Below are 22,505 nucleotides of genomic sequence, written 5' to 3'. Positions count from 1 at the left end.
TTTGATTCAATTACTATGAAGATCTCAAGGGGTTAACAATCTTCGTAAAAGCTGTTTCTGATAGCTTGAGGGGTGCAGATTTGAAAATGGGTAGATTATATAGGGGGGTTTGATGCTAAGTATGTAAAATGTCATTCAAAACTGTATTTATCCCCAAAATAGTCAATTCTGAAAATCCGGAAAAGCCGATATTCGATTTGTAAGCCGCGTAACGTCAAAATAAATTATCCAGACATTTCAAAAATTATGAAAATGTAAAGTAGACAAATGGGAAATGTTTTTCAGCAATTTATTTAGGTAGTAAATCTATCTGCCTGAAAACGCAATGATTTCGAATTTCGAAATTTTTCAAAAAATTCATCATATTTTCTTTTTTTTTGGAAATAAACAGAAAACTTATCAGCCAAAATTTACCACTAAAATGAAGTACAACATGTGAGGAAAAAACATTCTCAGATAAGTAACAGTGTTCAAAAGTTATAACCATATAAAGCGAATCCAAAAAATCGGGCTTGAGCCTTAAGCTACAAAATGGCTGCGTCCTTATGGGGTTAATACCACAGCCCTTTCTTTCCTTATGGGTTTGTTTCTCCCCACTTTCCAAAAGCCAGAACTTATTTTTCTGCTTACAAAGCTGTATGAGGCTTATTTTCTGTGTAACAAATTGTACTTCATAGTGAAAGTATTTAGTATCCATGCTATATACTGGTAACTGGAAAAAAATAGAAATACTGTGAAATTGGAAAAAAAAATGCTTTTGCGCCATTTTCCTATAGGCTCTGTTTTATGGCTCTAAAAAAAATAAAACTATACTCACCTCTGCCATCATTCACTGCTGTGCCACCGTTTATTTACATGGGGACGGCAAATCTGCTCCAACAACACTGCCCGTCTGGCACACCCAGATGTCACAGCGCCAGGCCAATAGAAGTTGTCAGAGTGGAGGTGCCGTGCCCTTGTAAACGGACGGCGGAGGTGAGGGACACCAGGAGCGACAGAGGAGGCGTGTACAGGCGGTCCCCTACTTAAGGACACCCGACTTACAGACAACCCATAGTTACAGACAGACCCTTCTGACCTCTGGTGAAGCTTTCTGAATGCTTTACTATAGTCTCAGATTGCAATAATCAGCTGTAAAGTGTATGTAGTGAAGCTTTATTGATAATCCTTTGTCCCATTACAACAAAAAATGTTTAAACTCCAATTGTCACTGGGGCCAAACATTTTTTTGTCTGGATCTACAATTATTAAATCTACAGTTTCGACTTACATACAAATTCAACTTAAGAACAAACCTCCGGACCCTATCTTGTACGTAACCCGGGGACTGCCTGTATAGGGTTTTTTTCACACCCTCGGAAAATCCTTTAAAGGACACCTGTCATCAGGTCTCTGCCACTAGTCCTGTCACTACTACCTGTTGGAGCAGATCACAAGGATCCCATCCCAGCCTTTATCTAGTTATTTTATACATTATTCATTGTAAAATCATCTATTCTTTATTATGTAAATGAGGCTGGTCACATGGTCAGAGGCAGTGATGTCACCCCTGTTCCCCCTCCCCTCTCCTCCCCCTGCTCATGTCTGTGTGTAATGTATAGTAAAGCATGGCTAGTGTGTGTGCTGCATCTGCTGACATGCTGCATCCTCCTAATATACAGGTGAGAGACACAGACATCAGCTACACATGAATCTGACATGTTCTGGTGTAACATGGCTGCCTGGAGCTGCTGTATCTCTCCTATACACACACACACATGCTGCAGGGGGCGTGGCCACCAGCACCAGGAAGCACATCATTATACAGCCTCACTCCATTATACAGGCTGTCAGTCATGCACTGGGGGTGTGGCTGTGCCTCCCACTCATTAATAAGGTGGACAGCTTGAATATGCTAATGCTTCATTGGACATTTCACAGGTCATTTGCATACAGCTTTAGGACCTCATTGCTTAGGGTTACAGGCATGTAGAGGGACAATGAAGGGATAGAGGCAATACTTTCTAATGGCAGTTTATGAAAATATATTTAGTTTAGGGGGGTTATTTTGCATGACGGGTTCTTTTTAACCCCTTAAGGACGCAGCCATTTTACAGCTTAAGGCTCAGCCCGATTTTTTGGATTCTGACTTGCTTCGCTTTATATGGTTATAACTTTTGAACACTGTTACTTATCAAAACGATTCTGAGATTGTTTTTTCCCCACATGTTGTACTTCATTTTAGTGGTAAATTTTGGCAGATAAGTTTTGCGTTTATTTACAAAAAAAAGAAAATATGATACATTTTTTGAAAAATTTGCCATTTTCGAAATTCTAAATCATTGCGTTTTCAGGCAGATAGATTTACCAGCTAAATAAGTTGCTGAATAACATTTCCCATTTGTCTACTTTACATTTTCATAATTTCTGAAATATCTGGATAATTTATTTTGACGTCACGCGGCTTACAAATAGAATATCGCTTTTCCGGATTTTCAGAATTGACTATTTTGGGGATAAATACAGTTTTGAATGAAATTTTACATATTTAGCATCAAAACCCCCTATATAACCAACCCATTTTCAAATCTGCACCCCTCAAGCTATCAGAAACAGCTTTTACGAAGATTGTTAACCCCTTGAGATCTTCATAGTAATTGAATCAAAATGGAGGTGAAATTTAGAATGGTCATATTGTTCCCTTATACGTTCATTTAGCACTAAAATTTACACATTTCCAAAATATAAAAAGAGAAAACCCACCATACAATTTGTTCTGCAATTTCTCCTGAGTACAAAGACCCCCCACATGTGGCTGTGACTTGTTTTATGGGCGCACAGCGAGGTGCAGAAGGGAAGGAGGGCGCTGCAGCTGCCAGGATTTTAGTTTCCTCATTGGCCCCTTTTGAAGGCTATAAAATTTTCGCTTTTTCGTTATTGGGGCCATGTGACGGCATTTTTTTTGCGGGATGAGATGCTTTTTCCATTGTTACCATTTTGGGGTTGGTATCACCTATTGTTGAAAATTTAGGAACTTTTTTTGAGGGCAGGAGTAGAAAAGCATCAATTCTGTACTGGATTTTTGACTTTTTTTTTTTTGGTGTTCACCGTATAGACTAATAGTCATGTTATCTTTATTCTATGGGTCGATACGATTACGGGGATACCAGACATGAATATATTTTCTTACGTTTTACTAAATTTGTCAAACAAAACCCTAATGTGGGGAAAAATCTATAATTTTTGTATTGCCATCTTCCAAGTGGCATAACTTTGTTACGTTTTTGGCTACGGAGCTGGTTGACGGCTTGTTTTTTGCGGGACATGTTGTACTTTGCACCAGTATCATGTCTGAGTACATATGGTTTTTTGGTCGCATTTTATATCATTTTTTGTGGGATTGAAAAGGTAAAAATCATAATTTTTGGAGGGTTTATAACAGTTTTTTTTTACGGCGTTTATCGTGGGGGTTCAATAATGATTTACTTTTATTCTACGGGTTGTTACGGACGCGGTGATACTATATATGTGGGGTTTGTGTTATGATTTAGACTTTTTTTTGAGTTATATGTCTCTTTATATGTTTTGGGGGTTTGGGGCATTTTTAGTGATTTATGACTATTTTTTTATTGAATAACTTTTTTTTTTTTACTTTTTCACTTTTATACCATGGGACATGAAGAAGCAATCTTCTGATTGCTTCTTCATGATAATATTCTGCAATACTGATGTATTGCAGAGTATTATCAGTGTCAGCCTATGCACTTGCATAGGCTGGCACTTTGCCAGTAAGATGACGTCACAGACGCCATCTTACTGGCAATTCTTGCTAGTAACTCTGGGGTCCAGATCGGACCCCAGAGTTACTATAGCAACGATCGGCGCCCCCCGAAAACGGTTCGGGGGGGCTGATCGTGGGGGAAAGACCCCCCAGATACTTGTTAGATGCCGCGGTCGCGCTGACCGCGGCATCTAACGGGTTAAGCACCCGCGATCGGAGACAACTCCGATCGCGGGTGTTACACTGGGGTGCCGGCTATTAGTTACAGCCGGCACCCCGTGTTTCCCGATGCCGGTTCGGCTCTGATCCAGAGCCGAGCCGGCATAAGCGCCTTGGCGGATATATCCGCCACTGAGCGCTAAGTCACTGCGCTCCGTGGCGGATATATCCGCCGCGGAGCGTGAAGGGGTTAAAGGAAACCTACCACCACGGATCTACCTATTAAGGTGGATTTGTTGGTAGGTGCATCTAACGAATGTAAGGATAGCCCTTTTTAGGGCTAATCCTTTAGTCCCCACAATCTTTTAGAAAGTTTAACCCCTTACCGACATAGCCGGTAAGTCTTTGCTGCATATTGCTGCTGTATGCCGCTGGCAAAGCTGCCGGCGGCTTCAATAAGAGGGCTCTTCCGAAGACCCGAGGCTACTTCGGCTTAACCCATGCATTACAATGCGCTATCATACTGTAGTATGGCAGTATATGAGAGGATCCTACAGACAACCTAGGGTTAATGTACTCTAGGGAGTCTGAAAAATAGTAAAAATAAAAATAAAAAGTTTTAAAAAAAAATTATAATTTAAAACCTAAAAACTCAAATCACCCCCCTTTCCCTAGAACTGATATAAATATAAATAAACAGTAAATATCCTAAACACATTAGATATCACCGCACCCGAAAATGGCCGATCTATAAAAATCTAACGGTTTTTCTTTGCGTTTAACCCCCGGAAAACCGCGCCCAAAGTCGAAAAAGTGGAGTAGTCGGAGCTGAGGCTACACGCTGCACGGACTCGTCTGCGCAGAACACAGGCCAGCAACTGCGTGACCTTGGCTCCAAAGCAGGAGCTACTGCGCATGCGAAGAACACTGGCTTCACGGACGAGTGCGTGCAGCTCCTCGTAGCTGTGCTCTGAATATATCTGTTAGAAGGATCAAAGAGGCTACTGGGGCATGGAGTTCTGATGCCAATAACTTTTTGCAACTATGATATATGGAGTTGTGTAAGAAGTCGCCACCACTGGGAATAATCTTTATGGTTATATTTGTATATCGGTTCTATGGAAAGGAATTGCAGATGTTGCAGATTACGTACCAAGTTTGCTGCAGAAAAAAAAATCTTCAACGCAATATACTTGAATTAAAGTTAATGTGATTACGAAAATGTAATATCAACAATGTGTTTTTTTGTTTGCATGGAAATTGTTGCTCAGGGTGGAATATAATTATCATGTCACTTTTCTTATGTATCCTTGAAGTTTTTTGCATGCATTTTTTACATTATAGTCTATGGGCATGTTAAAATTTGAATCAAGTGCAGATTATGTTGTGGAACTGATGAAAACAGGTGAAAACAAAAGGGGTGAAAAGAATCTGGAAGCGGAAAATCGTGCAAATCCATGTAAGAAACTTAATACACAATCCAAATCTGCATGTAAAAGCTAATAAAAATATGCATATTTTATGGTGATTTTTCACCTGACAATATGTACCCTGTGCAGAAAGTCTAAGGTTTCTTTAATGGAAAGACTTCCACTGTCCGCAACTGATAACTGCCCCTGAAGACCTCGCCACTAGCTTTAGCGACAGAATTTAAAGGAAATATACCATTTGCATTTATGCATTATCAACCAAACATACTTTGAGAATGCTGTAGCTACACTGGTGCAGAAAAATACAGTATCTTGTTTAATCCCTGAACCGAATGGTTTTGCTTAAAAACACTATTATAAAATTAGGATAATGAGGCTCTGTCACTCCTGTGACTGCTCCGGGGCTCCTCTTCTTACCCTTATTGTGCACTGCTTCAGAGAACGCTATACTCACTATGTTGCACAGAAGTATTCAGTTGCTGCACCATCCCCCAGCTGCTGTGTATCACTCATCCAGCTCAGGTTGACAAGTCCTGTCTGAACAGTTCAGCAAGCTCCATGTATTGTGTTTATCAGTCTGCACCCAGCTTTCCCAAGGTCCTGAATTATATAGTTGTTTTTTGAGCAGAACCACTTGGTTCAGGGATTAAACAAGATGTGTTTCTGCTACAGCATTCTCAAAGTATGTTGATATACTTTATATAAACAAGATATATATAAAAACAAGTGGTAGATTTTCTTTAAATGGTTAAAGGGGTATTCCGGGAATATGAAAGTCTGATACAAAAACTCATGATGCTATAAATGAATTTAACAAAACTCAATGTCATTAGTCACAAAATGGAGCTGAAACAGTATGATTTTGTGATTCACAAAATTTTATGGCCTCTCTAGAGTATGCAAACTACAAGTCCCAAGATCCTTTAGTTCTAAGTAACTCCTCCCTCTTATGTCCTGCTCTGTTACCATAGTAATGTTGTGTAACTGCCATCACTGCACATTACCTCACTGAGATGACGTCTCACCACAACACTGGACATACTGGATACACTGCAAACAACCCACTGCAGCCAAACGTAGTGATGATCACATGACCCTGCCCAGGCAGGAGCAGGACATGTGACAAGCGGCCATCATGAACATTGCAATAAATTTTAAACTTGTATGAACATACTCCACCATGTGCCTGTATATTCCTTCTAGCAATATTGTCTTATAAGGATGTTAGAAGAAGGTTTGTGAATAACGCGGTGGTGTCGGTCTGAACAGAGACAGTGCTGTGGCTTGGTCTAAGGAGAGTTAAGAACATAAGAAAACAAACAAAAAAAAAAGAAGCTTTGGGGGCTCTGGCTAGAGCAAATAACCTTTTTTCTCTATTCTTGGATAATTACATATTAGCTTATATTTTGTGGACTCCTTTGTACATGAATTATACTTTCCTGGAATACCCCTTTAAGACCTGCAAATGTAGATTGCACAGATCACAGGTATAAGAGGTAGTTGTAAAACACCCATCCTGTAAGGAGATAGATCAGTCTGTGACCCTTTCCATACACTCCTTGCTGTAAAACGCAGTAATACCTTGTCAAGTTGTGGCAAAGGGTTAATATTCATACTTTTTACTGGGAAGCAGGTAAAATTTTCCAGATGTGGTGGAAATGAAAAAAATGCCATTTTCTTAGAGACTTTGTTTTCAGGGCTTTTACTGTTCTGCCCTTATTACAAATGCTCTTTGGATCTCTGTAGCTTAGTTATGTTTAGTATCTAATTACACCTGTAACTTTTTCAGCAGTGTAAGGCCGGCTACAGATGAACATGCTAGTGCAGTGGAGGGGAGTCCTTGCATCATAGTGAAATATGATACAAGTGGTCCTTGTCTGCCGACAGACACTGTTGACACTGTAATCACGATTACTCTACAACTCTGCTCCGTTGGCTAGCAGGGGCTACTTGCATCATATTTCACTATGATGCAAGGACTCCTGTCCACTGCACTGTACTTGGTCTGTAGCGTCAGACTAGTTCCTGATCCTGTTTCCAAGGGCCAAGCAAGTTGATGTCAAGCTTGCCTAAGGTACATTTTTTTTGTTGAACAAAGATAAGGTTTTCATTGATACCATTTTAATACTGTATGTCCTTTGAACACTTTTGTCGCTTTTTAATGGGTGGCAAACTGGAAAACGGCAATTCTTATATTTGGATGTTATTGTTCCGTTACAGTGTTTACTGAGATAAATATTTTTATAGTCTGGGAATTCTCTGCCCCACCTTCCCCAACCCATCACGATCGGCAATGACCCAAAGGGTGATGCCACAAAAGGCATTTTTGGTCTGTTTAAAAACATGCATTTTTTTTAAAACACATCAGTTTGGCTGCTTTATAGATGAACAGGTTCAAAGCAGCCAAACACATGGAATGGCATAGAACAGTAAAAAATGGATATTTTTTTAAAAAACGCATGCATTTTTGAACAGATTGAAAACTCATGCTTAAAAACGGAAAAAAACACCACGTGTAGCATCACCCTTAGAGGAAATCTACCATTGGGAATGTGCTTTCTGAGATATTCTCCATTGTGGATTCCCTGTCCAGGCAGCAGCTGCATCCTGTTATTCACTAATTCAGGGATGCAGCTGCTGCAGAAATATAGTATGATGCTGGAACATGCTGACTAATTTCTAAGGCTACTGGGGGGTGGAGTAGCCTGAAAAAACTCTGGGGGCCAAGGCTACTCCACGCCCTCAGTATCCACAACTTACCCTCCTTTATACAGAGCTCTCTGCCAGCGCGCCACCAGCAGACAGATGGAAGCTTCTGTGCATAGCTCCCCAGCAGCAGGTGCGTTTGGTCTTTTTTAGTGAATGTTTTCTGTAAAGGGTGTGTAAGTAAGAGTGGCAGGATATTTACCTGGTAATTTACCAATATAAAAAAAAAGGACAATTTGACCTGAGTTCTCGTGTTTCTTATTGTCGCTTTTGTCATATTCCAATATTCTTGTAACTGGTTAAAAGACACAACTTAAATCTTCAGTGAGAAAAAGACGCCATTCAGAAACCGCTAGAAATATCTCTCTTCAAACATCCCTTTATTTCATATTCGCTATATAGAGATAGTAAATATAAACATAGCATAGACTGTTTCACCAAACACAAAAGATTTTTACTGTAGACTACAACCATTTTTTGGACAGGAATGTCTGGCTGCTAAGGTACAAGACAGGAGGCTTTACTTTACATATCAAGAAAGTGGTAAAGAACTATTAATTGATGTACAGTGGTAAATTACTGTATATCCCCCCCCCCCACACACACACACACACTTGCAGGTTACATGAGGAAGTGGCCAACGCCTTGGATTCTCCATGGGGCAGGGACTGTTTAAGTGGGCCCTGGGTGCAAACTAAAAGTGGTGCCCCAAAATAAAACTATTTTGTGAACAGTCACATCCAGCAAGATACTCTTTAGCCCTGAACAAGAATAACAGACAGTAGTTTATAATTTACAGACAGTGTATATATAGATAGATATGAGAGATAGACACATAAAAGAGAGATCGAATACACAATTTCACAATTCCATCCCGTCTCTATCAGACCTGGTATACACTTTTGATTGCCCCAGGATCCAATAGTAAAACTTCTGAAGTTATGGTTGGGCAGGATAGATTCTTCTCGGTAAAATCTTCTCCCGTCTCACACTGTAATGTCTCGGCATCAGCCCCTCCCTCCTGCACCGGGGGCGGTCCAAATCACGTCAGATGCCCCTTACATGCCATTGTCATGAGTGACCCAAAGCATGTAAGGGGTTAACACCCACAGCTTACATCCGCAGATTCTGGAGCCAGTGCCAGAAGCTGGACGTAGTAGTATGTCATGATGCAGCATGTCACTGCCTCACGTAATGTACTTCTACGTCCATTGTCAAGGGGTTAGGGGCCACCCTTGAAGAATAGCAGAATGCCATGCTTCAGCAGATAATTAGAGGACTTTTAACAGCATGAAATGTCATTGTCAAGCTATAATTGATTATCAAGGCCAAATGACAAGTTATTGAGACATTGAAATTTTTTGTGGGAGTATACACACTACTGTTTGCTTTTGTTTCAATAAATTCTTCAGATGGGGAAATCACCATTGCATGCTTATACTTAAATGCCCTACTGTAAAAATATATCATAATAGTAATCTGAACCTTTTACATTTTCCATAAATGTCATGCGAAAACCAAATATCCCTAATGTTTTTTTTGTATTCTAGCATCTGTTTCTTTTTGCAACTTTCATCTGAAAAAGTTGCAAATTCTTCAGCGACCATTTCCTACGCCTGCTCGGGAGAAGAGCTTATTTACACATAAATTTGTAACTTTTTTTTCTTAAATGTCGACATCTAGATTCTAAAAGACATTAGGGGCTACACAGATTTACTCTGTGGAGGCAAAATGGGCAAGTGGAAATGTCACAAATTTTTGTATACATCTACAAAATCTAAGAGAAAAAAAAAATAAATGACCATTGTATTTAGATACATAGTATTGCCTAGTATTAGAAAGATGATCTCATTAAGTATATTGAAGTTAAATATTAATCAGTGGGCTATACTTGTGTAAAATGGGTTATATAGCTTATAGAACAAACTTGTGAACTGACATGCTGACAGTTATTTTCAGCACCCCTAAGTTGGATTGGTAAATACAGCAGACAAACAGTGATTTTGGCGAGAAAACTTGCTTTAGGTGAGCTGGCAACAGATCACCGCTCTTTGCTAGCAACGATCGCGGGTGTTAGCGACAGGGGCGTTTGCTTCATTGTGAAGGAAGCAGCCGGCGAGTATGAAGAGGGCTCAGACGTAAGGGTACGTCTTATTGCGCTATGGCAGTGGTGGCGAACCTATGGCACGGGTGCCAGAGGCGGCACTCAGAGCTCTTTCTGTGGGCACCTGAGCCATCTCCCCAGCACACCAGACAAGACTCAAAGAATCTTCCTGCAGTTCCAAGAAACTTAAAAGATGCTGCTTTTGATCATATTTTAATACTTACTTCGCTACTTGGGACTGTAGAAAGAGGGAGAATGAATAGACAGGGCCAAATTATCTTTGGAGGACCTCTTGCAGGCCCCACAATTCTCTGAGCACAGAGGGACACTGGAAAGCAGCTAAAATGATGCAAATTTTTAATTTTCAGGAGGCCAATATGATTGAAAGTTGTTGAAGAACAGGGAGCAATAAGTTACTGCTTTAATTTTTTGTTGGCACTTTGAGATAAATAAGGAGGGATTTGGGTTGCTTTTTGGGCACTCGGCTGCTAAAAGGTTCGCCATCACTGCGCTATGGGGTTAACAAGGCAAACACTTGTTGCTACTTACCAGACTTACTTCATTGTTTAAAAAGTGTAGGCTCTTGGTTCAGTCAAAAGAATAATGTCTCATACGTTACTTTCCTGTTCACTACCAGCCTACATAAGAGATAGACCTGCATAAGTGAAATTAACTCATAATTTTTCACCGATAGTGAATATTTATAAAATATATTTTTGTGTTGAAAGTATTTCTGTAAATAAAGACACACACCAAGTTGAGTTTATTAAATTCTTTACTGTATTTAGAAATGAAAATCACAGCATCATTGTCTAAAGTTTCCACTAAAAGTGCTAAAACCTGGAAATTGTATCATAAAACATGTGGAAAGTCCACATGCTTCACAGTTTACCAGTAGATATTGTTTCTGGAATTTCCATATAGAAAATACTAGTGTTACGGTAATTAAAATTGATAGAAATAAATGTAGATTTTTGTAGCTGCTTCTTTTTATAACACATGTTCCATGATACATTAACTTTCCACAACAGCAAAGAATATATTCAATAAAAAAAAATATACAAAAAGCTCTGTCCTCATTTTCACTGCCAAATAAATTGCTTTTAAATCTAAGAGCAATTTGAAATATATATGTATGAGTCTACAAGTATAATACATAAAATATATTTTTATATTTCTTATTACATATCCACAGAAGTTTTGTTCTAAGTAGCATACAATGTATATTTATATATCAGCATTTTTGTTTTTCTAAATGTATTTACAACTACAGCATATTAGTTATCTACTGTACAAACTTAAATATAGAAAATAACAAAAAGGAAAAATACACATGTACATTATTTATAAGTCATATGCAAAGTTAAGACATTTTCAAATTATTGCACTTGCATATTTTGTTCGCTATAATTTTAACACACCATTTTTACATATGCAATATACACATATATATACTTATATAAAAAATAAGTACAGTCTACATATTACTTTGGATCAGCAGATCCAAAAATTTTGTACTGTAGTCTGTTTACATAAAAGAATCTATTTGACTGATTTTTTTTTTCTTTCATTTTTAAACTCATAGGTGTTCTATTTATTTATTTTTCTAATGAAACATAACCCGTATTTCTATATATGGAGCACAGTTTTTGGTCAGCAAGCAACGTAAACTGCTATAATTTTTATTAATTTGATTATATTTTATTTGAACAATTCTGTTGCTTTCAATTTGAAAACACATTCACAATTTCCAATATTTAGGCTTGATGTGATTAGTTATCATAGAAATGTAAGATTATCGGAACATAATCCTGTGGTTTTTTATTTACTAGAGGAAGAAAACGATGTAACAACTTTACTTGGTACATAATATGACACGGATAATTAGATATTCTAATGTGTGCCTTATTCATGTCAATAAGTCATATGGTGAGTGCAGAAGTCACTTGTAAAGCCAGGCAGCAAGGATGGAAATTTTATCGAGTACTACTAGGAGCCAAGCCCACAACCAGTTATCAGAATGAGGGAAACTTTGAGATAAAAGCCTTATACATTAGTCTGAATTCTATACATAAGAACTACATACCTAAAAAGAGATTAAAATAAAAAGACTCTTCCACTGCTGCAATATCCATAATGTCCTGTATTCTATGGAGCGAGCCACATATGAAAAGAAAGAAAAGTATCCCTCTCCACTTTGGGCCAAGTTATATATTTGCCTAGGCAAAGGTGTGTACATTAAAACTGCTTGTAGAATTGTTGGATCTAGCTGTAGCCTAAGGACAGTTGTACGTGAGAGTTTGTTCCGACATAGTTGTACATTTGGGCTCGGAAATTCTGCAGACACATTGGGTAATCCTGTTAACAGAAAGTCACTCATGTACAACCGACCTTAGGGTACATTCACACAGCGGTATGCCCGTGTGCTGGAGAGGAGGAAGAGGTGACCCCTCCTCCCTCCATAGAGAATAGCGGCGCACGGCCGCACACACGCCAAAAGATAGAGCATGCTCTATCTTTTTGCGGTGTGCGGGCGGGATCGGTGCCACACATGTGTGGCACCGCATCTGCGCCGCTATTGCCGTCTATGGGGACGTACATGCGGCCGCAAATTTGCGACCGCATGTACGTCCCCGCAGACGGCCATGTGAATGTGCCCTTAGGCTGAATACAGGTTGGTTTTTCATTTCCAGCAGAATTTGTCCTAATTTTTCTGCAGAAAAAAAGCCTGAAATTAGGTGGTTAAGTTAGAAAGCTTTCTTTGGAATGTAGTCGTGAAGGCAATAGAATACCTACAATATTCGACAAAGGGTAAAAATACACACTGAACAAATTGGTATGGTTTGGTCTGAAAACCTGCACTGCATATTTTCTTAAGGCCGCTTTGTACAACACAACACATCATTAGTTAAGGTAATCCACTAAAATGATACTATAGATGGGTTCCCAAATTACATAAAACAACAGAGCTGATTCATGGCCCTGGAAAAACTTCTTCATACTTTTTTCACAGCTAAGTTGCAACTATGTGACATTATTTTTCATACATCACTCATAGTCCAACCGCACACAACAGTGAAAAACAGCCTTGCGCCATGTTTTTTTGAATGGCTAGCCTACCGTATTTTACTTGCCTACCTGCCAGCTTCTCTTTGCTCCTGCATTCTATATGACACAGGCATTGGCGTAGTTTAGGCAACAGATGCAGGCGCCCACTCCTCTCTATGACCCAAGTGCCGTCCCCTAAGCAATGATGGCAGCCTTGCCTTGGTTGCACAAAGAACGCAGACCGTGATAACGTTGCTGCCTGCATACTGTGATCAGCTATTTATTAAAGAACCTATGGCTCTCAAGCCAGACGCAGCCATCAAAAGAACAACACCTGGCTTGCGATCCATAGGTTCTCGACCCCTGTTTTAGATAAAGCATGGGCAAATCAGAACGGTTTTTCATGGCTTACTCATAGAATAGTTTATAAGGATCCAGATGGATGATAGACTGAAGCAAACTTTGGCTACATTCATATTTAGGTTGCAATAGTCTGTGGTTTATGATGATCAATGAGAAAAAGCTTTATATTAAGACATGCAGCGGATAACATGGTCTGTTCTAAAAATGCCAATTGTTCCATTAAAAATATTGGATTTTATGTCTTGTGCTGTCCATAAAAAACTGACCACACATAGCAGTTTTCACTGTTGTGTGAATAAGCTCTAAGGCTGTGGACGGGCAGAATCATTGTGGATTGGCAGCAGTGTAATCACTGGAGGCTAGCCCAAAGCAATTTACAGTCGCACCAAACGGGATGAAATTTAAATCAATAAATTCTTCATGCTGAATGAAACCCAGTTTTTTTGCCACAGACAAAATTGCTAAGAAAAGTCCGGTGGAAACAGTTCTGTCGGCTAAATTTTTTGAACCAAGACAGCTGATAAAGGATGAAGTAGTAGTAAAAATTGTCTATTTTTATTTCCTAGTTCCATTGAACCCATTGCTAAGTTTGGCTTTCAAACAAGAAAATTTCAAAAACTAATTAAAAATATTGATATGCATCACATGTATTTTGGCATGTGTGCAGGCACTAAAAAAATTATCAATTTCAACCAATTATCAGTCATTAGTCAAAGCATAAATGATTTCATACAATGTTAGAGGTACAATAAGTTCTATGAAACAGCTCAAAAGGTTCTCATTTATTTGAAAGGATACATGGATGAATGTTCCCCAAGAGTGCCAACTATTCATTTGACAGCCACCTAACGCATTTATCACTCAGCTATTTTAGCATAGCACCAAGGGCTGTAGTTTAAGGTGCATATTCAGACATTTACCTCAAACAGTAAGAGTTTGGGCACCAATATATGGCAATGGATATTTCCTGCATAAAGATATACTATTTAGTGCTAAGCTGCAGGCAAACACCTGAATGGAAGCCAAGACAATAAAAAGCCAATTAAATCCTAAAGTTACAGTAGTGCAAATTCTGTCAACGACAACCAACGATCCGTACCAAACCTGTATGACACAAACTGAATGAACAATCTATGCCATGTGTTATGCATGCTTTTCATGCCAGTGAATGTAACACAAGTGGTGGGGTACAGAGGTGGAAATTAAAAGTTTCTTCCATTCACAAAACATAGGAAGGGTGATTAACAAGAATTCCTTGTTAACAGCTGCTAAAATACATTCATTTTATCATCAGTATAGTGCTGATTCATTTTTGGTAGAAGGAACTAGATATGTAACCCAAAATGTACATATTTGGTACACACCATTATCAAAATGTTGAATTAATAAATATAATTTAATATACTATTTCAGACCTAGTCCATAACTTTGGTTATGCAACCACTAAGCTTTACAGTTAGCAGGACCAAACAAAAGTGTACACTTAATGCAGACATAATATTTCTTTGTGTGTCTACAAGATTAAGGCCAGGATCTTGTGTATGGGATATAATGGTGTCAGAGATGTAACCTAGAACGCTTAGATATAATAATAGCCAAAGGCTTTTCAAATAGAGGTACATTACTAAAGGTCTCCAGAGCACCGACTATAGAAAAGTTGGGACCAGATAAAGGACTACACTTGGCCTGTTGCAAACATAGACAATAGCTCAATTATGTAGAAAACATATGCATTCTTTATGCTTTGTGTAATCTGGGCTGACTACCCCCTCCTCCAACCTGAATAGATTTTTGGGGATTGAGGCTGCTACTTTTCCATTACTTATAATGGAAAAAATAAATGAGATTTAGTTATTTTCACAAGTGCGTAACAGAAAGTAAACTTGCACACATTATATACAATTGTATTAGAACGGATGGTAAACGGTCTTCTGTTTATGCTCGGTTCTAGGGGTCTGTTATTCTACAGCATAATGGAATAGACTAATAGACACTACTAGCGATGGTGTGCGACTAGCCTCCATGCCATGATGCAAATTTACAAAAATGTACTTAAATCTTAATCTATTCAGTCCCTAAAATATGCAGGTCACGTAAGGCTTTTTTTTTTAAAGGCTTTTGAGAGATATTACTGAAGTTTATAAACTTTACAAAGTATATGTTCCCATATGTGCACCGTTTACAGCTCATAAATGGACATAAAATTGTATTTATATTTTGTAAAACATGTGACTTTTTTTTCCGTACAGTCAACAGACTTGCTCCACCATGAATTTCTAGAATAAGCACTCTGTGAAATGATTCCTAAAAATTGTCAGAAAGAATGATCAAAGACTTACAAGAATATCTCTGCAGTATGAAAGCTGCCTTCAGCAGACCCAAAGGCTGAAATCTCCCAGCATTCTTTGCTGATTGGCATTAAGCAAAGTGTGCTCCGTGCAGTTTTACAGCAACAACTAGCAAAATACAAATGCTGCTTTATCTAGTTTGTAACGGTATAAAGTGCAGGCTAAGTAGTACAATGTTTGCATAGTTAGGGTGGCCAAACACATTAGATGCATGTCAACCAAATTTGCTGATTTTTGTGGGGTACATACAAAATGTCCTACAGCAGGAGCCACATCGAACTAAAAAATAAAGGAGGGACATATTAGACTCTTCACATCAGTGTTGGATTCTTTGCCAACAGTCACCATCACATATTTGGTTGAACTTAATAAAAAATAAAAAACAACAATCCCATTTCCACAGAAACCAAATTATCCCATTAGGTTTCTGCAGGGCATAGTTGATGTCCATTGTTTGACAGATCAAGCACTCTATCATGGTTTCCATTACAATTGGGATATATGATCATGAGGTAAAATAGAATGTTAAACGTAAACCATCAAGAAAAAAAAAAAAGTTTAGCAAATTTTTTTCTGGTACATAAATGACCAGTGCAGATGGTAAACACCTAATAAGGCTGTGAAGAGACAAATAATAGGGACTAGGGGCTACATGCAGCACCTAAGCCACTGGATAGCATCAACTGTATTGTGCCTGTGGCCTCTTGACTGTTAATAAAGCAGATGTCATTGGTGGGTTAAAGCATGTTGGAATGTTGTCTGGAAGAGACAAGAAGTGTTCAGCAGTGACCGTCTCACCTCTCGTCTATTCAGAACTTGTCCACATTCTGTTGAGCCATGCGTGTGGAAGGTCTAAAAAGATCAGCTGAACAAGACTCTAATATGTTTTGCCAGCCATTCTCAGTTTAATTTGCAGATAAGATCTATACAAATTGTAAAATGGTGATTAAAATAAGTGAGTGTTTGCTTTACAAAACATTACAGTCTAGGACTTAAGGTAGACTTAAATAAGACAAAAATAATTATAACACATATCACACACACACAGCACATATTGAGAGTCAGTAGCTAGCATCACAGTTTATTTTCATTACCAGTACTATCTATATATGCCATTAGAAAAGTGAAGTCACCAAGGAAAATATGGCTGTTTTTCAATATGTAACAATATTATAGTAAATCAATAATAAAATAATAATGTAAACTGTAATCGGGTCAGTAGTCTGTCAGTGCGGTATCACTGTTTCCAATATACTTCCAGATAACTTAGTGCTTCTTCAGTTCCCAGCAGATGTGTGTAAATGCTATGGAAAGGCTACTGTAGTAGCATCCCAGCTCTTTCATTTAACTAGAAGAACTGTACCTGTTCATATGAACTCAAATCCATGGCATTACCCCTGGCTTCCAGCTGGAAAAATCTCATATTACAAAATATGTAATATGATTTTGTGCTCTGGTTATGGGAAAATATTGTCACATGCAGCTTTTCTGCAGTTGAGTGCTAAGGATGATGCACCGGATCATCCCTGCAGATTCCAATTTCCTGTGGTAGGGTGGCAGGGATGATATCAGCTCCAAAATATCTTAATCTGATATTATGCTCTCAAAAATCAACGGACAATCGGAGACAAACCATAAATGAGAGCGGACAAGTATTAGTTTAGGTATTTCATAATATTTCTCTACTGCATACAATCGCCATACCTTGATAAAATGGTTTGTCAATTATAAACTACCACTTGACTTTGTGCATAATTTTTTGCAAGTACATTGCACTAAAATGCCTGGAAAACTACCAGTCCATTATAGTTAATGGATTTTTACTGTAACTGTAGCAGTTTCCAGCCAACTAATCTTGTTATCTTTGGTCCAAGTGGTATCTTAATAGATTGTGCAAGATCTGAAAACAGGGAGGTGCAGTGGTAGAGACTAGTGGCCAAGAGTTACAGCAAGGTATATTCTGCCACAGTGCAGCATATACCCCAACAGCTTATATTTTACAAAGAACCCCAATGCGACTTTCAAAACTTCATTACTTATCTTGTGGTACTAGGGAACAGCCTATATTGTTGTGTTACTGCATTCACTATTTCACAGCTTTAAGGACTGTAAGATGGAGAGGATTACAAAAAGGGGCAGACAGGCGAATAAATCAGTGATCTTACAAGGTAAAATCAAAATGCCTGTTGCTTGTTTCTCTTGATATATGGAAATTGGAAAGTCCAGAGGTTCCTAGATGCATGAAAAGGTTGACCAAATTTGATCCCATGGGTTGGGTAGATTTGCTTTTACACTTCAATTAAACTTTTTATTCCAAAGCCATCTCATACATTACTGGCTTTTTCTATAAAGCAGTACAATCTTAGGCTTCATTCACACGGCAGTTGTGGGACGTACGGTATATACATCACCCCATAGGCCGGCAATTGGAGAGGGGAAGGGGTGAGCAGCACCTACTCCTGCTCTCCCGGTCGGGCCGACGTGTGCCTGCTGTGCTACCGGAGGGCACACATTCGTGTGAATGTAGCCTTAGTAGTATATGGTACTGACAAACATGCCCAACTTATATAGTTATGGATCTAACCAAAACTTTTTCATTAACTCCCTGTGATAAACACAGCAACACAAAAAATGTATAAGGTTCTCTTCGCACTTCCTTATATGAAACTTTAGGTGTATGCACCAGGAAAGCTTATCTCCCCTTATTGTTGGCTTTACAATATGTCAGAGACTTCACATATCAGAGAAAAACATGAGTCACGCTCATGACAGAAGAAATGAGATATTAACACAGACTGTTTAGTAGATCTGACAGTGTGTTACTTTTTTCTTTATATAAAAAAAGAAATTTTGTTCCTCAAAAAAAATTGTATTTGTAAGGGTTCAGACATCAACCTGGGACATCTGTAGTATGAATAGTCAATAAGGTTTACTTTTTGCACAGAATAATTTACTTTCATTACTACAGCATTTTTATCTATTTATACTGGATATAATGTTATCATCTTAAAGAACATTTTAAAAATACTCTCCCCAGCATCTTTAGATACATTTCAATCAATCAATATCAGTGTTTAGTGTAAAACTTTTATAATCCTCTTTCCCAGATTATGCAAATTACCTCCTATAGGTCCATTTGACCCAACTCAGGCCTGTCCAGCTTATTCATCATGAGTTTGTCTGGGTACTACCCTCACCTACTCCCTCGATTCAGCCCTTTAACCTGCCCCCGCTCCGTTTCCTTTTCCTGTGCTTGTGCACTGGATGCCAGCCTCTTCTTGATCTTCCTGACACGCCGGCGTATGCGTGGCCCGAGTATTTTGCTTACACAGAGTCTCAGAAGAGTGTGGGATTTGCCTGGGATTTGGGGCATGACTGTGTTTACAGGAAGGTGTGGGTGTATACAGACCTAGGGGACAGATTACAAGAAACTAAATGATGCTGTCACAGTCATCATTTGCATATAGCTTCCCGAGTCAAAAAGATGATTTTTGCAGTTGCAAGATGTAGGAAGAAGAAAAAAATTTTATGAAGAGCAGTTACGGGTGGTCTGGGCGAGTGTGGCAAGAACTTTAAGAAACCTTTTCACCAATTTGCATTATAAAGTAAAGTCTAAAGTATCATCAATCATTTTTGCCACCTATGTGAGTGACAAGGGTAATGGCTGTTGTCAGTGGGACTGCTTACATAATGCAGAAGAATCTTTACTGTCAAATTAGAATTTAAACACTAGTAGATGAATCCATAAATTCACACACATATTGCCATCTAGGATTCATACAGCAACATCCAGGTAATGGCGTGAGCAGGTGGTTATGTCATCCACATCATACATAAACATACATATTTTTATGGATCTATGTAGCTATCATATTGACTGCTGAAAATCCTAAATAGGCCGACACAAATACTGTGTGATGTACTACTGTTGAATTCTCTTTAGTCATATTAGATGATGAAGAAAAGCATTTCTTCGACTACTGTTGGACTAGGAGTTTTAGAGTTCTTCTGTTTCAGTTCCATTGTTCCTTCACAAAACATTCTTCTGGAAACTTTGTTTTGTATATTATTGTGATTGGCAGGAGACTGGATTTTTTGGAAAAGTAATACAAGCTGAATAATTGTTACTTCAAAATATAGTCGACTTTCATTACTCTTCTAGTAGATTCAGAGTGGAGGTTACGCTGTCCAATTTTCATTCACTGTACATAAAGCCATACATTTTTTTAACCAGCCCTACAGCATTAAGATTATCTTCAGAAACATAATTTAAATGTATCTCAAAATATCCACCCCATATTTCTATCCTCTTTCTGTATGTGAATTCTGAATGTTTAAAGGGAAAATGCGCCATTCATAAAGACCTTATAGGTTACAAACCCCAATGCATTGAAATCTTTACACACAGTTTTGCAGACCTCAAAAGTAAAAACAAGTGCTCATATTAACCTACATACAGTACAAAATATAAATTACTTAACAGCTAAACCTTTCAAAGGCTTACTAAGTGCCAGAAATTCTCAGAGTGGCTCTTAAAAAAAGGACCAACTAAGAGACCTTTCTAAAAATAAGAAACTTTGCCTTTACAAAAGCTTATACAGTTCATAACTAAAACCTTTGAATATCTGATGGGAAATTCAACAAATGTGTCCTAATATCAGTAATATGCTGTTTCTCCAGCATTATAGTACCAGGAGACCTTAAAGCAAAAAGTACCCAATGAGGAGATATGCAGCCAGTTAGGAGCTACATCACTGATTCCAACAGTCGGTTCCCAAATAAGGGCCTGTGACAACATAGGTCTACTTATGTGTTAAAAAATATTATCCTTAAATAAGTGAAAATGTGTATTGTAAATATAAAGTTTGTGTTCTCCCTTCTATGGTGCTTGATGCCCTTTTTCAGGCCACATCTGACCGTGCCACTGCCAATCAGTCATCAATCTTAACCGGAAGAGAATCTGATGAATCCGTTGGCTCCGTGGGAATCCACATGGTAGTATCTTCTCCTCTAGATACTTTCTCCCACTGGTTAAGATTATCCCTAGGCAAAGGATAAAGACAAAGTGTGATGGACAGCACTTCAACATTAAAGCATTATTACATCTTAAAAGGACAATGGGAAGTATAGGAAACTGCAATGCCATATCACCTATTTATGGCAGCCATTACAGGACATCTACCACCATAACGCACTCTTGTTACCTGTAGGGGCCTGCGAGGCCTCCAACAGAGCAAGAAAATAAGCTTTTGAAAATATTCAAAATGAGCCAGAGGGGCTCAGAGTCCCGTCCGACGAGAGCACCTCCTGTCTCCTCCGACAACCTAATTTAGGCATGCCCCCTGCCTCATTGTTATGCATGACTCCAATGGCTCTTCATGATCAGATAGCCGGTGACGTCAGCTGGCTGTCTGGAATTCTCGCACAGGCACAAGATCTTCTGTCTTGCGCAGCTTGCAGGTATAGCAAACAATACATTTGGTATTGCTGTATGCGTACTGACCCAGTGGAAAGAAATATGTTATTTAGGTTCTACATTAAATGCAGAAACCTTTTATAAGAAAAAAAACATCAGATTAATATTCACTACTACTTCATATACTGCACAGAAAGAGTTCATAAAAGTTCATCAGTAGGACATATGAAACCCAAAGTTGTGCTATTAACCCCTTAATGACCGCCCTATCGGGAATCTACGTCGGTCATTAAGGGTACTTCTTCTGATGCGACGCCTTTCTACGGCGCCGCATCAGAAGAAGATTTCGGGACATCGGGTTATTATAGTGCCGGTGTCGGGCTGTGATATCACAGCCCAGACCCGGCACTAACACCCGGGATCGGAAAAACTCCGATCCCGGGTGTTTAACCCCTTACACGCCGCAGTCAAGCATGACCGCGGCGTGCAAGTGTGTCCCCCGTGGATCGGACCCCCCCGGTGTGCTTACCGGGGGATCCGATCCCTCCTGCCGCTGCCCCGGGTCCCGACCAGTGACCCGGGGCTGTCGGCTCCTCTTCTCGCCGGGTTCTGCCTTCCTGGCAGGACCCGGCTGTAAGTAACTGAGCATGCGCGGCATGCTCAGTTACTTACACTATACACTGCAATACAAGTGTATTGCAGTGTAGAGGCTTGAATAAGCGATCGGATGATCGCTTATTCAAGCCAAAAGGTTGAAAATAAGTGAAAGTAAAAAAAAAAAAGATTAAATTGTTTTATAATAATAATTAATAAATAAATAAAATAAAGTCCCATAATCTCCCCAGTTACACATATAATGCAAATACAGTATATAAAACACACAAAAAATGTACATATTTGGTATCACCGCGTCCGTATTAATCTGTACAATAAATCTAAATCAATATTGAACAGGCTCGGGGAACGATGAAAAAAATAACCACGAAAAACTTCCCGTAATATACAATTTTTCATCAAACACTATCACAAAAAATGTTCTAAAAAATGATCAAAAAAAGCTACATTCCCTAATATGATACGACTGAAAAGTCTTTTCGCAAAAAATAAGCCCTCAACCAGATCTGACAACAGAAAAATACAGAAGTTATGGCCCTAAAAATTTGTCAATAGT

General features: G+C 38.8%; 1 protein-coding gene across 5 annotated transcripts in view; it reads right to left on the bottom strand.

Annotated features, from left to right (window-relative positions):
- Nucleotides 1–10,916: 10,916 nt before the first annotated feature.
- PDE10A (phosphodiesterase 10A) overlaps nt 10,917–22,505 on the bottom strand; it is a 246,584-nt gene continuing 234,995 nt past the window's right edge. For all 5 annotated transcript variants that reach the window (XM_072141283.1, XM_072141284.1, XM_072141287.1 and 2 more), the window contains one exon: nt 10,917–20,961. In XM_072141283.1, coding sequence (XP_071997384.1) covers nt 20,850–20,961 — 112 coding nt within the window. In that variant the 3' untranslated portion in view covers nt 10,917–20,849. The remainder of the gene's footprint in view (nt 20,962–22,505) is intronic.

This window comes from Engystomops pustulosus, chromosome 3 (genome assembly GCF_040894005.1).
Source record: "Engystomops pustulosus chromosome 3, aEngPut4.maternal, whole genome shotgun sequence".
In the NCBI taxonomy this organism is placed as follows: Eukaryota; Metazoa; Chordata; class Amphibia; order Anura; family Leptodactylidae; genus Engystomops; species Engystomops pustulosus.
Note: the sequence above shows the minus strand (reverse complement) of the source record. Positions and strands in the feature narration are given on the sequence as shown.